At 39.8% G+C, this 21027-nt stretch overlaps 4 protein-coding genes across 4 annotated transcripts; 2 read left to right on the forward strand and 2 right to left on the reverse strand.

Moving 5' to 3' along the window:
• Nucleotides 1–1857: 1857 nt before the first annotated feature.
• LOC128739866 (histone H2B-like) lies at nt 1858–2235 on the reverse strand. The gene has a single exon (XM_053835370.1). It carries the CDS (start codon nt 2230–2232, stop codon nt 1858–1860), a length of 375 nt encoding a protein of 124 aa, XP_053691345.1. The 5' UTR covers nt 2233–2235.
• A 260-nt stretch (nt 2236–2495) lies between these two features.
• Nucleotides 2496–2870, forward strand: LOC128739856 (histone H2A-like). The gene has a single exon (XM_053835360.1). The coding sequence runs from the start codon at nt 2496–2498 to the stop codon at nt 2868–2870; it is 375 nt and encodes a 124-aa protein (XP_053691335.1).
• A 1713-nt stretch (nt 2871–4583) lies between these two features.
• On the reverse strand, nt 4584–4994 carry LOC128739845 (histone H3). Its single transcript, XM_053835349.1, has one exon. The coding sequence runs from the start codon at nt 4992–4994 to the stop codon at nt 4584–4586; it is 411 nt and encodes a 136-aa protein (XP_053691324.1).
• Nucleotides 4995–5354: 360 nt separating this feature from the next.
• LOC128739886 (histone H4) lies at nt 5355–5669 on the forward strand. The gene has a single exon (XM_053835390.1). It carries the CDS (start codon nt 5358–5360, stop codon nt 5667–5669), a length of 312 nt encoding a protein of 103 aa, XP_053691365.1. The 5' UTR covers nt 5355–5357.
• Nucleotides 5670–21027: the final 15358 nt, after the last annotated feature.

The following is a 21027-nucleotide window of genomic DNA, read 5'->3' on the forward strand; positions in this document are numbered from 1 at the left end:
TAATGACTATCTTTTCATGAAGGTACATTCAAAAGAAGCTTAAGTTTTGATTTTCATGCAAAAATAATTATCTGAAGGAGCGCCAGCTAAGAAAAAGTTCAATTTCTCTTTTTCATATCTAATGCTCTATTCAGTTATTTTTTCTAATTCAGATATATTGCAAAATTGAAGCCAAGTAAACTAATAGTAAAATTTTGAGATTAATCATTTTGTTGTCGATATCCTTTTTCTTCAAAAGCGAAGTATAATAATAATTTTTCTGAACTCTTGTTTTTCAAAGATGCTAACTTTTGAACGCATGGTATTAATATCAAAATATCAAATAATCTGCTATGAACACATGATTCACATTGTCAATTCAAAACAAGTTTCGTATATGGCTCTGAAGCCCGAAAGTTAAGGCCGTCTGTAGACCCGTTAGAGGGTTAATTTTTAATTTTCTATATATATTCATTCAAGTCTGTAAAAATTATCTTTTGTGTTTACATTATTTCTCGATAAATCACGTAAATATTATGAAACTAAATAAGGTGTTCATCAAGTAGCATAAATGACACTTACAAGTATTTACGCACCCAAGGAAAGAAAATATAATTATTCTACGCAATACGTTGTGAATTTTACTGGCAAATAAGGATTTTGAGGAATACGGAACGCATATTTAAAAATATAGTCAAGTTAATTATGGATGTTCCTGAGAAATTGAATAGTGATTATTGTGGCAGTAGAAAGGCTAGGTCACGCCGCTAGGTGGATTAATTCGGGTTTTAGAGCATAGACGTCTCTGAAATCTGAAGCATTCCGTCGTACGAAGCCAAGTACAGCATAAGCTTTTGATGTCACTATACTGATATGCTCGTCAAATTTCAACTTGATGTCAAGTGTAACACCCAGATCTTTGATAGAACTGCAACGTTTCATTTCAGTTCCGTTCATTTGATATGTGAAAAGTTGAGGGTTACGGAGGCGGGAAAAAGTGATTACGCTGCATTTAGTTATATTTACCTCCATGCCGTTTGTAACACACCAGCGCAGAAGTTTATTCACATCTCGCTGTAGAGCATCGTGATCGAGAGAACTTGTGATGGTACGAAAAATTTTGAGATCGTCGGCGTATAGTAATTTTTCGGAATCAAGGCTATCACAGATATCATTAACGAAAAGTACGAAAATTAATGGCCCTAGAATGCTGGCTTGAGGTACTCCAGAAGGTATATCGAAAGAGTACGATTCAGCTCCGTTGAGGTTCACAAAGGCAGTACGACCTGTTAAATACGATAGTAGCCAATTTGTTATGCATTCAGGTAGGCCAATGCGCTTCATCTTCTCGATTGCTAACAGATGCGGAACCTTGTCAAATGTCTTGGAAAAGTCTATATATATTGCATTGCATGTATTCTTGGGAAGTTAAATAATGCTTAAAGAAAAAATGCATAAGAGATCTCAATAGAGTCCTATGCTATGTTGCATGAAAGTAATGAAATTGACAGGAACCTTTTTGATTTGGATTTACCTCCGTTTTTATAGGAGGTAATATTAACTTTCCTCAGTTATTGGCAGCATTTCGACTTAAGTGAAAATGTGCGCATTTGTTCTTAGGAGTATTATGTTCAAAAATTCTAGCTCAAACACTATGGACAGATCCAAAATGATATCTATGGATGAGTTGAAAAAACTTGCAGCCTTTTAAAACTTATTCTTACATGGAGCAAGATATACCAGAAGTTTTAAACCATATTAGTTACACATTATTAATAATAATAGCAGCAGAAAGAAAAATCTTTTGACTCCTCGATTATAATTTGTTGGCCCTTAGAAGGGCCGTTTGTGCATAAATTATAGCATAGTTCGAACCATTTACTTAGAACTCGTGTACTTGGTGACAGCCTTAGTGCCCTCAGAGACGGCGTGCTTGGCCAATTCTCCTGGCAACAATAGACGAACGGAGGTCTGAACCTCGCGAGAGGTGATCGTAGAGCGCTTGTTGTAGTGAGCCAGACGCGATGCTTCAGCAGCGATACGCTCGAAGATGTCATTGACGAAGCTGTTCATGATGCTCATGGCCTTCGAGGAGATACCGGTATCGGGGTGGACCTGCTTCAGGACCTTGTAGATGTAGATGGCGTAGCTCTCCTTGCGGCGTGGCTTCTTCTTTTTCTTGTCTCCCTTCGTAATGTTCTTCTGGGCCTTGCCAGACTTTTTAGCGGCCTTTCCACTGGTTTTCGGTGCCATTTCGACAGATGTTTAGTTTAGCTTTCCTAACAAAAACTGATAGCGGTTGCTAGCGGTAGTACCCCTTATATACAGAAAAAGGACCGGTTCCGAAGTACGTCCCTTTTTTCAGCTTCTGCCATTCCGTTACCTACGAGGTCCGACCCCTTGGTCGGTAATCGCCATCTGCCAGAGTATATAATGAGGAGTGTTTCCAGCATCAGGCATCAGTTTAACGCTATTTCGTTTAAACGTAACAACGTAAACTACAACTCTCTTACAACATGTCTGGACGCGGCAAAGGAGGAAAAGTTAAGGGAAAGGCAAAGTCCCGTTCAACCCGTGCTGGTCTCCAATTCCCGGTAGGCCGTATTCACCGTCTGCTCAGGAAGGGAAACTATGCCGAGCGCGTTGGTGCCGGAGCACCCGTCTATCTGGCCGCCGTGATGGAATACTTGGCAGCTGAAGTGCTGGAATTGGCAGGAAATGCCGCTCGGGACAATAAGAAGACCAGAATCATCCCACGTCATCTGCAATTGGCCATCCGCAATGACGAAGAGTTGAACAAACTCTTGTCTGGTGTCACCATTGCTCAGGGTGGTGTCCTGCCAAATATTCAAGCCGTCCTTCTGCCCAAGAAGACCGAAAAGAAGGCTTAAATATTTGTCGCCCGACTTTTGCTACGAACATTGAAAAATCCGTCCTTTTAAGGACGAACAAATTCGTATACGATGAGTTGAAAATGAATTTTTTTCTATACGTAAGGTTCTTTCTTTCAGCTATTTTTTTAATAACAATCAACGGTAAAGGTAAAAGCGTGAAATGTTTTAATTTAACGAACAAATATTCTGAAAATCTTCAATACGACAATAATATTGTTGGTTTTTACTTGACTATTTAAAAGCAATTTCATTCGGATAAACAAATTGTGATAATTAGTTTCGTACCGGATTAATTCCTGTAACAACACTCAAATTTATTCGTGAAAGTAAACATATAATACAAATTTCCATAGCCCATTTATCTACATAAAGATACACAGATGCTTTGGATATTTCGTAACAACTGTAATTTAATCTCATCAAGCAGCTAAGCAACTTAAATTTTTCTATTTTTGCGGGAAGTGTTGAAAATAATCGTAAAATCATGTTTTATAACCCAAAATACTGAAAAGTTATAGTTTGGTTTTGATTCAACCTTTGGATGCTGGATTGGATTAAGGTTTTCATTCAAACTTTGAACATTTGTTCTATGTTGATGGAAATAAAAGTTTATCGTTTAACTTACTGAGCTTTGGTATAGTTTCGCCTGCGCCTAGCAGTGATTTGGCATTTCAAACTCAAAAACTTTCTAATTGAGCGTCTTAGTAGAATATTTGAAAACATAAAGACATTTCATATTAATCGATGCATACATAGTTATTTAGTAACATTTTCGAACTTCAGAAATCGCATTTAACGGGAAACTAGCAGTCATTAACTTTTCGTTGGAGAGCCCAATTTCGGAAGCAACTTTTGCGTTCTGTTTATAGAAATGTATTCACTGCATTCTTTTTGCCAATACAGTTATTATATTTTCATGAACAGAATTTTTGTTTCAAACAAAAAAACTTCTTTCGAAATGTATAAACTCAATGACGACTCATTTCACTTTAAAGTAAGTTCTATTTAGACAGCCTTACATTCAAGACAATTTATTTTCACAAGAGAAGATCCAGCAAAAGCTGATATCATTCGTGGCTGTTTAGCGCCTGCTGATTTCCTACAAGGATGTAAGATGGAAGACTGTTTGATGTTATACTTCACTGGATAAAATGCATTCTAACAAACACGATGATGTAATAGTTATATTTTTATCCTATTAGCAATGTTAAAGTACATTTTTATGCTGAGTATCTGAAGGCTGAATCAAAACGGTATGCGGAAAAGAAATTCATCCTGCTCTTGGCTTAACTAAAATCACGCCTTTCTCCTGTTGGAAGATGTTACAATCGAGTTTTTTTTAGAAGCATATTTACGGGGGAAAACATCGTTGAATATGCTCAAATTAATTCTGAATAATTTCCAAAATGTTATATTTTATGTAGATACATCACTAAAGCTATTCAAATAAATCTTTTCTCAAAATTTAACAAAGCCAAATCATGCTTTATGGCATACTAAAATGATTATGGCGTCCAGGTGATCAAAAATATAAATTGGTCTTTTACCAAGTCACTTTACATTACATTGAAAATAATTTCATTTTGCGATTGAAAGCGTCTTTTTACCCTTGATGAACTAAGAATGTTGGTCCTTATAAGGACCGTTTTTTATTATTTTTCATTTTCAGATGTGCAAAGACCAATTAAAATGGCATTTACTCGACGAAATTTAAGCACGTTCTCCTCGGATGCGACGAGCCAACTGGATGTCCTTTGGCATGATGGTCACACGCTTGGCGTGGATGGCGCACAGATTGGTGTCTTCGAACAAACCAACCAAGTAGGCTTCACTGGCCTCCTGCAGAGCCATAACGGCCGAGCTCTGGAATCGCAGATCGGTCTTGAAATCCTGAGCAATTTCACGAACCAAACGTTGGAACGGAAGCTTGCGGATCAGCAGTTCAGTGGACTTCTGATAGCGACGGATTTCACGCAGAGCGACCGTTCCTGGACGATAACGATGAGGCTTCTTAACGCCTCCGGTGGCCGGGGCACTCTTGCGAGCTGCCTTTGTGGCCAGTTGTTTGCGCGGTGCCTTTCCACCGGTGGATTTACGAGCGGTCTGCTTGGTACGAGCCATAGCGGTAGTGTAATACGATGTTTGATACTTTCCGAAAGAAGGTAAAATTTGAAAATGTTGATGCCAAGCCAAGCGAGCTGTCCTTTTTATAGTCGGAAAGAGGACCAACACTAACGGATTTTTCGCGCCATTTTTTCAAACACAAACATCCGCTGTACAGATACATTTGTGATGGAGGGGAATTCCAATGTTCTACCCTATAGCATTATATATACACCAATACACAGAAAGAGGAATGGAATAGATGCGAGCACAGGCAGCTAAAAATGGTTTACACGGAAAAATATAAAAGCCCAAGCAAATGCTGTATCGGCATCTCAGTTTGAAATAATCTGTTAAACGAAAGACTCATAATCTATCACAATGACTGGTCGCGGTAAAGGAGGAAAAGGACTCGGAAAAGGAGGCGCCAAACGGCATCGCAAGGTTCTGCGTGATAACATCCAGGGAATTACCAAACCCGCCATCCGCCGTTTGGCTCGTCGTGGAGGTGTCAAGCGTATCTCCGGTCTGATCTACGAGGAAACTCGAGGCGTGCTGAAGGTTTTCCTGGAAAACGTCATCCGCGACGCTGTGACCTATACCGAACACGCCAAGCGAAAGACCGTCACCGCTATGGATGTCGTCTATGCGCTGAAACGCCAAGGACGTACCCTGTACGGTTTCGGCGGTTAAATAACTTATCGAAACTCAAAATTACAAAAGGCCCTTATTAGGGCCACCGACTTTGTTCGTTGAGGAGTTAAAATATTTCTCTCAAACACCGATAATCGGTAACTATCGGTAGAATTTTCCGTATTAAAACAATGGTAATCAACAGAAAGCGCAGGATTTTAATAAGTTAGCGGTTAGTGCGTTAATTTTTCTAGAATAAATACAGCTGTCAAATTTCAAGCTGAGACACATTAAAATGTGTACACTCAAAATATTCTGCACATAACTAATAGTAAATTTCCATATGAAATTCTATATAATTATCATGTAACGCATATAAACACAATCCTCTCAGCAATACACATAAAAATTATACGCATATGAACAAATGTGCATATGAGTATCAACTGATAATTGTAGGCACTGTTCAGAGGTAGGCACACTGCTCTTTCCGTAAATTTCCAAGGTACTTTTTCTGGATTGTTAAAATTGTTTTTTTTTTCGTCTAAACTCGCCTGCTAACAGCTTTTTTCCATCCTTTGCCAGAGTTATCCACGAATTAAAGCTCTGAGGCGGTGAACCATTTGGTAATGATTTTTTTTATAACTTTCAGCTCAAATTTGATTGGTCGGTAGATACTTCCCCTCCGGTTGAAAGGTACCCTGCTGCTTTGGTATAATCATATTTGGCAGTTTGATGACCAAAAATATGGGAGATTTCTAAAGTATGCAGTTTGGCAGTCGCTCATTACTTGCATTTCAAAGAAATTTTGGCAATCTAAATATGTACATCGTTGTAAAGGTCTGAGAATAAAATAAGGAAAACTGCAGCAGGATGAGAAAATTTGATAATTTTTAAATGAATGTAAATAGCGCCTCAAATCTCACTCTAAACATCAAACCTCAACATTCGCTTAAAATTAAGTTGATTGAGAGGAAACTAGACGCATATTTTCTTTGTGTGCCGAGTGGATCATAAAAAATAGTTAAAAAAAATATTGAAAAGCATTTCGAGACAACATTTTTTTGTTTTCTTTCAACAACTGGATAAGGTTTGTTTATAGATTAGATAAATTTTATTGTGCTGTTCAACATCGAAGACTATTTACACACACTCAAGTCGTTTTTTACACGGGGGATACGTGGAGCGTAAAAAAGAAAACCGTTAAAAAATCGTCAAAAAAACCGCGTAACTGAAAAATTGTAAAAAAAATGTGAAAAAAGAGACTTGAGTGTATTTATATATTGTTAAGATATATTTTTGCCTTTCTACTATATAAATATATAGTATAAAGGTATAGAAATCACTTGGAAAACCGGAAATGGAAAGAAGGTCCTGCGGGCCGAATGCTATATACCATTCGACTCAGTTTCGAAAACTGAGCATTTTCTGTGTGTGTGTATGTATGTGTGTGTGTGTGTGTGTGTGTGTGTGTGTGTGTGTGTGTGTGTGTGTGTGTGTGTGTGTGTGTGTGTGTGTGTGTGTATGTAACGCTTTTAATCACACTCACTTTTCTCGGAGATGGCTGGACCGATTTTAATGTTCTTAGTATCAAATGAAAGGTCTAGGTGTCCTATTGGTCGCAATTGAATTTCATACTGATCGGACTTTTAGTTCAAAAGTTATGTATAAAAATACGAAAAATATGGGACTTCATTATCTCATAGGTCCCTTAACCGATTTTACTAAAATTGATTGCATATGAACGAGGAGCCTTGCAAACCCTTAATTTCCAAATTTCATGACGATTGGACTTGTAGTTTGAAAGTTACATGAAGAAATGTGAAAAAATAGTATTTAAAACATATTTTTGTAACATTTAAGAATTAATTCAATGAAAAACATCACACATTTTATTATTATTTGAAAATTACTGCTGAGATCTATCAAACGAAACCGAGTTATTTAAAATCGGACGGTTCATTCAAAAGTTATTCAAACTTTAACACTTAAGCACCGTATATTAAACCGTTAAAACGTGTGAAATCAAAACGTATCAATCAAATGTTGATTGTATTCAATGTGTGCGATGTATGTATGTATGTATGTATGTATGTATGTATGTATGTATGTATGTATGTATGTATGTATGTATGTATGACAATTTGCAATGAAATTCAAGAAAAGTGAGAAACATGTCAAAAGTCAGAAGTTTTTGAAGCCTCTTAGTGGAATACGAACTCTGAAATAAAAGAAAAGAAAAAAACTTTTACCGACTAAATTCCACTATTTAATATTTATTCGCGACAGATACGTATACGCTTTGAAATAAGACACTGATGAAGCCTGCACGTCGTAGGCGAACTACGTATCTGTCGCAAATAAATATTAAATAGCGGGATTCAATTGCAAAGTTTTTTCTTTTCTTTGATTTTAGATTTCAATTGTCATTTTCTTCACTTGCTGTTACTCACAATTGTACAAGAAAATTAAAAAGCGGAGAAAAGCAGTTAATTTAAGTATATAAGTACATATAGTGGTGTATAGGATCAAAATACTAGTGAGTTGATTTTTCCAAATAAATTTATACAAATTTCAAACAAATTTTGCGCATCAATATATGCTCTTTTCAATCCATAGATACTAGAGCTTAGAAATGTTATATGAAAAATAGGAAGTAAACGTTGCACGGTAGTAACTTTGTAAGATTTGTTTTCTTTAGTGACATTTTAAAGGACAGATGTCTTATGTCATGTATCATGTTTTAATAAATAAATCAAAAATGACAAGCACTGGAAATCATATCGATCATATTTCTCATTCTCAAGCATGTTTATGGTGCAGTTTTTGCACTATTTTTCGACCTCATCTTGTTTTCCTAATCCTCTAACATTGTAAAAACGATGCGATCAAGCTAATGACTATCTTTTCATGAAAGTACATTCAAAAGAAGCTCAAGTTTTGATTTTCATGCAAAAATAATTATCTGAAGGAGCGCCTGCTAAGAAAAAGTTCAATTTCTCTTTTTCATATCTAATGCTCTATTCTGTTATTTTTTTCTAATTCAGATATATTGCAAAATTGAAGCCAAGCAAACTAATAGTAAAATTTTGAGATTAATCATTTTGTTGTAGATATCCTTTTTCTTCAAAAGCGAAGTATAATAATAATTTTTCTGAACTCTTGTTTTTCAAAGATGCTAACTTTTGAACGCATGGTATTAATATCAAAATATCAAAAAAAATTTACCCTTTGGGCTAAAACACTCAAAAAAAAAAATATCAAAAAATATGCTATGAACACATATTTCATATTGTCAGTTCAAAACAAGTTTCGTATGTGGCTCTGAAACCCAAAAGTTAAGGCCGACCGATTATAAAACTAAATAAGGAGTTCATCAAATAACATAAATGACACTTACAAGTATTTACGCACCCAAGGAAAGAAAATATAATTATTCTACGCAATACGTTGTGAATTTTACTGGCAAATAAGGATTTTGAGGAATACGGAACGGATATTTAAAAATATAGTCAAGTTAATTATAGATGTTCCTGAGAAATTAAATAATGATTATTGTGGCAGTAGAAAGGCTAGGTCACGCCGCTAGGTGGATTAATTCGGGTTTTTTATGTTAATACGGATTTGGCTTATCCATTGCTATGATTGAATACTCTCACTATATAAGTAATTTAAAGTTGCTTACAACATCGCTCTTTCTTTACCTAACTGAGACCCGTAGTGGCTCTTGCAGTATCAAGAATTCCTCTCCATTGTACTCGGTCCTGGACTACTCGTCGCCAATTCGCTGCACGTCTCGGTACAAGCAAGTCGGCTTCAACCTAATTGAGCCATCTAGCACATTGGGCCCCTCTATTTCTGGTGCCGGTGGGATTTTTTAAGAGAACGGAGTTCACTGCCCAGTCGTTCGGCATTCTTGCTTCATAGCCGGCCCATCGTAGTATCCCAACTATCTGAAAGTGCACGTATGTTTTCCGTAAGCAAAGTTACTATCTCAAGTCCGTAGAGGACTACCCTGCCGCTACTCGCATAAAAGTCCCTTTAATATAGAAAACTCGATAGAAAATGAGACTGTTATGCGAGTACCGGCAGTACCGGTCTGATTAGCGTTTTGTACATCGTCAGCTTTGTGCGCCGCCGTATGCTCCTTGATCGATGTGTCTTGTGGAGGAAAAAGCAGACTCGATTTCCAGCTTGAATGCGTCGTTGAATCTCCTTACTTGTATTATTGTCAGCGGTGACTAGAGATGCCAAATAAACGAATCCATCAACCACTTCCGGTTCATCACCGTCAATATAGCCATCGATTTTAACAGTGGTATTTTCCAATATCGTTCGTGCTCTACGATCTGCTTCTGATTTCGGCAGGACCGTTACGGTAACCCCTACTCCTTCATGGGCAAAGTCCTTCAGTAGCGGGATATCCGATTTTGCTTGGTCCATATATATGGTCCAACCAAGAACTGATTTGACCGCGATTGGTTGATGTTGACCACCAACTCGCGGTTCAAATGGCGCCAATCGGTGGTCGTTAATCAAACTGATCATAATTTTTGGTTCCTCTCCCTTTTGTTCCGGTACGTACAATCCACGTAGATGATTTCTTATTGTACGAGCATTTGATAAGACGAAGCATTTTCCTGTTGGATGGCTAGCTATCTCGAGAGACAAACACTGAGAGGCACGTTCTCTGCGAACAATGTTGGCAGTCCATTTCAAGGTTAGTGATTGAGGAACGGCAGTGATATCCAATTCACGAGCTAAGCTATTCTCCGTAAGCGTGTCGGAGGAACATTCGTCCAAATATGCAAATGTGGAGATCATTCTTCTGCCATTAAACAAGGTAACAGGTGCGATCCGAAAAATCACGGATGTTTTAGGTACTACGTGTGCATAGTGCTGTACTGCGTCGATTTGACGTTTAGCCGTACCCACTGCACTTCGGTGCACCAAAGGATGATGCCGCTGACGGCAGTCGCCAATATTACAGGTAATTTTAAACTTACACCATCCCGTGTGTTCATTTAGACAACGTTCGCAGAGTTTCAGACGTTCCATTAATTTTGCCCGTTCCGATAAATCCAGATGACGAAACTTTTCGCAGTTGCGAATTCGATGACCTTCCTGCTGACATACTCGACAAGCTGAGCAAAGCAAAGCCTAGGTGCTACATTCCGTTATCGAAACTTGACCTTCTGTTTTTATACGATTTCGCAGCCAGCTGTTAAGAGTGCAGGACAATTGCAGGGCCAGTTGCTACGATCCTATCGACAAGCTGACTTCGTTGTGAGTTTGAAGGAATCCTTTCGCTTTTTATTTTGTTTTATCATCCATTTTTGCTGGTTGTGTTTTAGAATCTACCACCAAAATCACTTCACTGGCTTCTGCAACAATTTTTGGAGCAAAATTAGCAAAGGATGCACCAGGGTCACCGGGTTTTGACCACGCTTATACTGAACCCACTCTCTTTTCGTCCCAGCAGGGAGCTTGTCAATCAGCTCACGGATGAGAACAGGATTAATACGATGATGATCATTTAACTCGGCAGCTTCCAGGTGGTTGCATAATTCCTGGATTGCCATTCCGAATGGAATAAATGTTTCGAGTCGATCTGCCTGGGCACTGTTCTGGTCTCCCATAGTCCCATATAGCATGCGGAAGGTTTCTATCGCTTCTGGCATAGCTTGTGGGAGCAGTAATCTGCTACGCACAGAATCTAAAACTGGACCAGCAAGGCACTCGTGAAGCCTCACCAAGTTTTCAACTTGACTAAATCAACACGCCTCAGTGGAATTTATAAAGCTGCTGTAAAAGAGCGGCGACTCTTCGGGCTTGCCAGTGAACCGAGGTAGTTTTTTCGGGAGAATTTGTCGAGCTGCTCTCTGAGCTTTATTAGGCCCCTTTTCAGCATTGAACTTTGACTGTTTTGACGAAGTCTTTTCTTCTCCAGTGTCGCTTTCCGCGCTGGAGCATGAGCTCCTCCTGCTTCAGACTCGCTTTCGTTGTGAGACAATTCGACAGCATTCTTTTCGATTACCTTCATTTTGGATTTGGGAGCAGGAACATTTGGATTTCGCTTTGGAGTTTCATCACCAGCTGGGCGTTGCGTCGAAAGGGAATTTTGTCCAAGCTTTAGTTTTGGAATAGCACCTAGGTTACGGTCTGATACGATTGCTGGGTGCCATTTTTCCGGAATTTTTTGTTCCAGCATTCTGCCAATAGCATTATCCACTTCTGCATTGGCAAGTCGAACTTTTTCCCGCTGCTCTTCAAACGACTTGCACATATTCATTCTCATCTCCAAGAATTGCTGTTCGTCAGCGAGCTGCTTCGCCAACATTTCTTCTTCTTGTTCCATACGCTTCTTCCGCAAATCATGCTCGTGTTGCAGCCTATTCTGTTTCAAAATTCTGTCAATCTCTAACTTTCGTTCCTCGATTATTTTTTCCTCTTCCATTGACTTTTCTGCTGAGATTAACACCTCGTCCGTTCTACGTAATTCTGCTTCAACACGCGAGTCGGATACAATCGTAGAATTTGACGATGCTGTGATTTTTCCTGTTCCATCCGTAGTAGTTTTAGAGCCATGATTTTTCCCGGAGGTCGGTGGAATGAGATTCGGCGTAGGATTCGAAGAGGACGTTTTTGGCACGGTTGCAGTTCCCTGAGCCTTTCTCTTCATTTCCTTCACGACGCACTTTTCGCATCTGAATTCTCAGTTTTCCACTCCGGGTGACTCTCCAACACATTCATAATGGAACCAGGCACTGAATACGTCACAAGCCACCATACATTCATTGTCTAGATTTTCGCATTTACCGCAGCTGGATTCCATCTCAATTTGAGGTAATTTTCACCAGATTTTTTTGAGAAATTGTTCTAACGATTAGAAGAAACGCTTTCCGAAGTAGATTTTATGATTTAAGAATTTAATTTATGAAAGAAATGATTAATTATACGTACAAATTTGTTTCCAAATACTGCAAAATATTTTTCCAGACCACGCGTTCGTGTACCAAGTTATAACCTGGATAACGTACTACCAATCTATTTTAATCTATAATTTTTTTGTCTACTTTTAATCATCGACAGCCTTTTCGTCTAGACCAGTGTTGCGAAACGATCCGATTTGCGATTTGATTTTACCTATCGAGCTGATGCCCTGCAATTTGAACACTGTCCGTGGGAGGCAAACGTTGCTTTCTCTGAAGCCTCTTCCTACCATATATTTGGGTTTCGACGCTTTGATTTGTAACCCTATCTTCTTAGCCTTCGTTTTTAGTAATAATATCCAGGTCATCTGCGAAGACTAGGAGTTGGCTAGTCTTGCTGAAAATCGTTCCTCTCGTTTCGATGCTCGCTCGGCGGATCACACCTTCAATAGCAATATTGAATAACATACAGGACAGTCCATCCCCTTGCCGCAACCCTCCGTGCGATTCGAAGACTTGGAAGTCCCCGAGACGCGCGCGTTACGCATCACTCACTCCATAGTAGCTTTGATCAGCCGCGTCAGTTTGTCCGGAAAACCGTACTCGTGCATTATCTGCCATAGCTGTTCGCGTTCGACTGTATCGTATGCTGCTATGAAATCCACGAAAATATGATGCGTGGGCACGTTGTACTATCGACATTTCTGGAGAATTTATCGGAGTAAAAGTTTGAGTCATAGTAGCAAGGGCCCCCGTAAAACCCGCCTGATACTGTCCTATGAATTCTCTTGCTATTGGGAATAGACGACGGAACAAAATCTAGGAGAGGACCTTGTAGGCGGCGGTGACCAACGTGATGCCGAGGAAATTACCACGGCAGCCGGTCGCCCTTTTTGTGGATGGGACAGACCGACAGACTACACCTTCCATCTACTCCTCCGGTAGTTTCTCCTCCACCCAAATCCTAGAAATTATCCAATGAAGTGCCATTACTAGCGGTTCTTGGCCATTTTTCTAGAGCTCTGCCGTGACTCACGGCCCGTGAGTCGACCCTTTCCGGCGGCTCACCTATTCTGCAGCTGACTGGTTTCTCGTCGGATCTCTTTGGGATTGGAAGGTTAACTTCCGTTGCGTTTCCTTCTGTTATATCGCCGTTGAGATACTCCTCGAAGAACTGCTTCCACCTGTCGACCACCTCGCGCTCGTTTGTGATTAGATCCCTTACCTCGTCCCTGCACATGTTAGATTTAGGTATGTAACCCTTGGTTGGTACGATTTTGGTTCACCTTCTCGTAAAACTTGCGTGTATTATTAGCTATTCCGGGTTGTCCTAAATCCTCACGATCTCAATCCTCCTTCTGGGGATTTTTACTCCTCTGGATCATGGTCAACTCACTCCGCGCTCGTTGATACTTGGCCAAATTTTCTCTCGTGGATATGCTTAGATAGTTTTTCCAAGCTCTTTTTTTCATTTCTATCGCTTGTTGGCATTCCCCGTCTAACCAGTCATTCCATGCGCTCGAGGTTTCTTCATCTAGCAGCGCAGTTGCGGCCTCGTAGATGACCGAGCGTATCATGCTCCATCTGTCTTCGAGGGTCGAAGCATCTGGCTCCACAGAGAAAGGCAAAGCTTTATCCAGTACGCCCGCTTATAGTTTTCGGCAACTCGCGGATTGTCTAATTGCTGAATGTTTAACCGAGGACGGCTTTGTCGCCAGGTATAAACCGTCGATAGTTTTGAGCGCACGTGTACTGCTACTAGGTAATGGTCCGAGTCGATATCCGCAGAGAGGGTACACGTTGGTGATGTTCGAGAAAAACCAGTTCTCGATGAGAATATTGTCGATTTGGTTCGCTGGTTAGGTGATCTACCAACCCCTGAGTAAGTTGCAAAGTTGCGACATCGCTGGCCGTTATCGTTCGTGTCGATCTACGTGCTGCAGGGCCCGATCACCGGTCTACACATCGCTTCCCTGCCAACCTGGGCGTTCATATCCCCGATGACGATCTTGATTTCCCGTGGAGAGCAGTTATTGGATTTACTTTCGTATTGATAATGCAGGTTTATGATGGTGTAGTTTAAGAAACGGCCTTTTATCCTCATATACACATCTTTTTGTTGGTCGCCTTCCAGTCTACTACGCGATCCTATATTCTATCCATCACTACGAAAAACCCGTTCCCAGCTCGTTGGTTGCTCCACCGCTCTGGTAAAATTGGGCCCTGCCGCCACGAATCCTCCACACCTTCTAGCCTTTGCCACAGATCTCCTGCAGTGCCACGATGCCGAATTTTCGGAGTTCTAACCGATGGAACCCTGTAGCCTTCCACGAAAGTTGTCGATCAGCAATTCTAGCTACCAAGCATGTTCTTATTGCGCCGCCTCGTTATTATGTAATGTTAGATTTAGATAGCTTGCCTCACAAGGGCTACGTTATCAAGTCTCATGATTGCCATTTTATAGTACCGAGACAACACAGGGTCTCCTCCTTCTCTGTCGCTATACAACCTTAGTTTCCACTGGGATTGGCCCTAGGGGATAGGGATAGGAGTTGCTGGATAAGTGGCTTAGGACCATTATGGGGTCTATGTTGCGCCTTTTCCAGCCATTCACCAACCGTTTTTTATACACCGGTCATTTTGACTGGTTTTGGTACAGGCAGAAATAGGTTTAGGTATATTTAAACAGCTGGTAAATGTAGTGTTAATGCAAGCGTTGGAGTTGTACGATTCATTTCTAGAAGTGTTCAGTATGAAAAAATGAGGTTGAAGCGAGTTGAGCTTCGTTTCCAGTTACCCCGTTACTTGTCCCAGGGTACCTCACAAATATTTCTTAATCACTCAGTTAGCTTCAAGATACGACACGCTGGTCTAACAAGCCGGTCGTCGTTTCGTACGTTCGAATCTCGTGCTGTTAGTCAAATAACTGGAACGACAAAACAATTTTTTTTTGCTGAAATCGAATTAGATGAAATTACAGGTGCAGGTACAGGTGCATAAAACTATCGTATAGGCCTCTAGGGCAAGAGAAAAAAATGTGGGTTGGTTAAAATGTGAAAATTGAAAAACTTGATTGACAATGGGATTTCATGTAGGATGATAACAAAGTTATTGATGTTTAAAAAAGTTCATTCAAACGTTACACTTCCGTTTTCGTTTTCACAAAGTGCTACCCAGTATAGTAAACAAAGACGTAGTTCCACGACAAAAATGCGCTGTGTTTGTACATACCTTTTTTCCGATGATGGGCAGATTTTACACGAATGCTGGTAATCACTTCATATACACTAATAACCGTTAAAAGCTGAGAGAGAGAAGCCAGCTCAGTGACATAAATACTTCCCCTATTTTTATCAATCAAAGAAGCCCGGCTCACAGTGACAGTTCTTACCCGGTTACCACTGAGAGTTCGATGCACAAAAACAATCCCAGATGGCTCCTCTCTCTCATCTAATCTAATCTAATCTAATCTCACACTAACGCAGCCAATTCTGGAAGGCATCCTGGAAAATGACGATCACTTGAATCAATCATTTTTCTTGTCAACGGCCAGGCCAACTGCGCAGCATGTACCGCAGAGAGAATTCCAAGGAATCAAATGGAACTAGAAAAAATACCTAATTCCATCAAACTCCTTGAAATCAAGGGAAGGAAGAAAGCGTGGACCTCCCGTACCAAACGCTTTCCATATACATAGATAATGATTTATTTACAGTCGTTGGGAGTATCTTTGCTAATAAGGGTTAAGTGATACTCCGGACCCTCAGGGATGAACTAATGGCATTTAGACCAGAAGCCAGGCTGCAATTGGCCAAGGATATAGCGCCTTATTTCGCTCTCTGAAAATAGATTAGTTTACCAAAAAATTAGTATAAATCATATAATACTTGAAATTAAAGTCGTGTGGTTTAATGGTTGCCTAAAACTACATTTGTAAGGTTAGGAACTGAAAACCGCACGACCCCGCACCTCCTAGCTTGGCTACTCAATTATACAAATTGAAGTATTTCCAGGTATGGCCACGTGGAGGCGCTAGGTAGGGGCTTGGGATGGCTAGAGCTATGTTGGGCCAGATGGCTCCTCTCTCTCAGATTAAAAACACCTTCTCAACATCACTATCTTATCTTGGTCTACAGACCAAGTTTGACAGAGTTTGACAGTCCCTTATTAAGAAAGATGAACTCCGCGACACTAAACCCCAAACAACAGGGGCTCCCCATAGATTTTCGATTAAGTGATATCGCGCCCAGTGTTTTGAAAGCTTCCACCCCTTCAGTTTGCTCGGGTTTCAAGTAGTACATATTGACATATGATGACTAAAGTTAAATTATGTAGTGTAAGGACATGACAACGCTAACAAAATCATATTGGTGTGTCAGAAAAGCGATGATGGCAAAATATTAAATATAGAAAACTTACCATATGAAACAGGTCCAAGATGCCGCGCCAGATGCAGCAGTTGAACATGTTCTGACAGCGACATAGGCGGTTCCGAATCTGTTTTCTTCGTTCTTGAATTCATTCCTTGAAGGTTATCTACCCAAACACACACTTTTAAACAACTTGGTTGAATTTTATCTCAATGCTAGCTCACTGATATAGATCACTACGAGAAACTTAAAACTCACTATGCACCCAAACCTTATTATACAAAATCACCTAACACTCATCTTCTTCTAGCAGCTTAGAGCCATTGTTTGTACCATGATAAGAACTCGTCTTCACACCAGTCGATCCTATAGGCGGCTACTCGTCGCCGACAGCTTGAGCGTCTCGACACTCGTCAGTCAGCTTCGATCCGATTGAGCTTTGTGGTACATTGGGCCGCTTTAATCCTAATAGCGAAGGGATCCTCAAAACAAAAAAACACTCACGGCATCGCCGCGTCGTGACCGGCTTTTATCGTAATAATACCCCCCTCTTTTATGCACTTGCCCCCCACTTTCCACTTTCACTGTACACTTTACCAGGAATCGTCCGTATCATCTTTCGTTCGAATACGTCAAGCAAGTGCACTTACGTTTTCCGTAAACAAAATTAGACTGAATTCCGGTAGATTCTCCTGCCGCCATCCTCGGAACGTAGCGCAGCACAGCTCCTTCCAGAGTAGCTCAGATCGGCTGCATCGGCCTATCCGGAAATTCGTTTTCATGTTTTAACTGCGATAGCTGCACCGGATCTATAGTATCTATATTTGCGGGGAATTGGAAAAAATATGTGCGGGACGTTGTACAAGCTGAATTCGTTAATTGGGCCGAACAATCTGACAATTAGTAGAAATTTCTCAGCTCGAAAACTCAATAGACTTTTGACATTCAAGTTGGAGCATGGTCCAACTAACGAACCCTCAATTAGCGAATCGTTGCTGTACTCCCGACACTAATGTTCGATTTGAGAAACGAATTTTAGTTGGGATAGGCACTTCCTAACAGATTAGCCTCCAGAAGAATAAATCAACATTTGTGACCATTGCACTGAAGAGTATTTGGGTCAAAAGCCGGTCAAAATGAAGGAAATTAAGTCATTCAACATCGTTTAAGCCAAAGGTAAATAGTGGCCCAACCATCGATCTTTTTCTCTCGCAAATTGATCTCTCTCTTTATCCCTCCCCAGTAAGAATTTGTCGTGCGACGTCGGACAGACGCAAGCTAGAGTTAAGGTCCAGACACAATGCATACGGATTTTACTACGTTGCGGAAATTTGACAGAAAACCCATGTAAAAACTGTCAAATTGCCGCAACGTAGTAGAATCCGTATGCATTGTGTCTGGGCCTTTACGCTTGTGTCAGACGACGCACTATGGGCCAGAAATTAAAATTTCGGGACAAATATATTTGCGGTTAAACGGCGTGTCTCAGCTCAATGTGGTCTTCGACAACTTTTTGAATGAAAAAATGATGCATCTTTTGAAGGGGTCGTCCAATATTTACGTGTTACTTACACAACAATTTAAGTAATAACTTTTTGAGTAAATCTTTTTCCACCTTTTTGGTTTCAAAATATTAAATATAAACCAATTTTAAGTATTTTTTGTGAAGATATCAAACTTCTATCTCTTACCCATTTTCAGCAATAGACCTTTGTTTATAAACGACCCCTCAAATCACATTTCTTCTTGTAACATGTTTATTTCAACACATCGTTCAATGTGATGTTCTAGAAAACATTTTGCACATAAAAGAGGAATATTTTTGCTGAAGACTGTTTTGCTTTTTCTGCATTAATTAATAAGATACAACTGTTTTTAGGCTAAAAACCGTTTGATGAAAAATGTGTATTTTTTCAAGGGTGGCGTCTTCGGAGAAGTAAAATAATAAAATATAGCGCATCTTTCTGCAATATTAGGGTGACCATGAATTCATCTATTAGGGTGATACAAACTTGTGTTTTCTTAATTAATTTAAAAAAAAGTTTTTTTCTCCAAAAGTTGCAGAAAATACTAAAATAAGCAACTTTGCTGAATAAAGTAACTATCTATCTCTTACCGCTTCCGGAATATAATAATGTGTTAAAAAAGAGCGCTTAAAACTCAATTACACTCAATAACTTTGCACACGATTATTTTATTGCTTTCAAATGTTCTACAAAGTTATTTAGTATGTTAAAATAGATATTTTCTGTGAAGACTGTTTGACGCTAGGACGCATATTTATTAAGTTATAAAATGTATGAAAAAAAATCCGCACTATTCCCAGGTATTCCCAGCCATGTTACTCTCAGGTATTCTCTGAAATACACATTTGGGCAGACAGCTTTAATAATTCCCTACAAATTGGATTGTAAACTAATTGCAGATACTTGCAGATGGCTGATATTCGGATTTTTCATCAGACGGTTTTGAATGTAAAACCAGTTATATCTTATTAATTAATGCATATAAAGTAAAGCAGTCTTCAGCAAAACTATTCCTCTTTTATGTGCAAAATATTTTCTAGAACATCACATTGAGCTGTCTGTTGAAATAAACATGTTACAAGAAGAAATGTGATTTGAGGGGTTGTTTATAAACAAAGGTCTATTGCTGAAAATGGGTAAAAGGTAGAAGTTTCATATCTTCAGAAAAATTACTTGAAATTGGTTTATCTTTAATATTTTGAAACCAAAAAGGTGAAAAAAAGTTTACTCAAAAAGTTTTTACTTAAATTCTTGTTTAAGTAACGCTTAAATATTGGACGACCCCTTCAAAATATGCATCAATTTTTTATTCAAAAAATTGCCGAAGACCACATTGAGCTGAGACATGCTGTTTAAACGCAAATATTTTTGTCCCGAAATTTTAATTTCTGGCCCATAGTGCGACGTCCGTCCGATAATTCTTATCGGGTCGCATATCCATCTCTAATTTCTCTATTTTCACTCGCCTCTCTCTCTCTCTCTCACACACACACACAACTCATTCACCCTAGCATATCGATCTCCCGCAATTCACTATTCTCATCTCTCATTTTTCTCTATCTCTCTCTCTCTCTCTCTCTCTCTCTTTCGGTCATCTCACTTTCTCTCGGAACTAAATAGTCATAAACACTCAAAAAGTGACTTAAGCATCCATAGTGACTGACAAGTGACCAAATAAATGGAAAAAGCCCGGAGGTGGAACAGATTGGCAATATTAATGGCACTAATAGTGTACAAGCTAGAGAATTTAATACACTGAAGTTGCTTTTTAGGCAGTGTTTTTACACGGGTTTGGGTTGATTATTTTTATGCGATTTTCGGAATTTACATTTTTACGCTATTTTTGAAATTAAAACGTTTTTACGCGATTTTCGGAATATACACGGTGGTGCTCTGAATGTAATTTTACTCGCTTACTTAGGTGGTTTGCCGTCCTAAGACGACGCCTGTTGAACATAATTTCTCCATGTAACTCGGTTGAGGGCTACCGCTCTCCAATTCCTCGGACACCGAGTACTCTCCGCCAGATCTCGCTCCACCTGGTCTAATCCTGGTCGTCTTGTTCCTACCGGATTTGAGGCGAACACCACCTTTGCAGGGTAGTTGTACGGCATTCTTGCAACATGCCCTGCCCATCGTATCCGTCCAGCTTTAGCTACCTTCTGAATACTGGGTTCGCCATAGAGCTGTGCGAGTTCATGGTTCATCCTCCGCCTCCATACTCCGTTCTCCTGTACGCCGCCGAAGATCGTTCTTAACACTCGTCATTCGAAGACTCCGAGCACTCGCAGGTCCTCCTCGAGCATTGTCCATGTTTCATGCCCGTAGAGAACAACCGGTCTAATAAGCGTCTTGTACAGGGTGCACTTTGTACGGGGACTTAGTCTGCTCGACCGCAATTGCTTGTGGAGCCCATAGTAAGCACGACTTCCGCTGATAATACGCCTCCGAATCTCACGGCTGGTATCATTGTCCGCCGTTATCAGTGAGCCAAGGTAGACAAATTCATCGACTACCTCTAACTCATCGCCGTCGATCAATATACTACTGCCCAACAGCATGTACTTTGTTTTAGACGTATTTACCTTTA

This window comes from Sabethes cyaneus, chromosome 1 (assembly GCF_943734655.1).
Source record: "Sabethes cyaneus chromosome 1, idSabCyanKW18_F2, whole genome shotgun sequence".
Lineage (NCBI taxonomy): Eukaryota > Metazoa > Arthropoda > Insecta > Diptera > Culicidae > Sabethes > Sabethes cyaneus.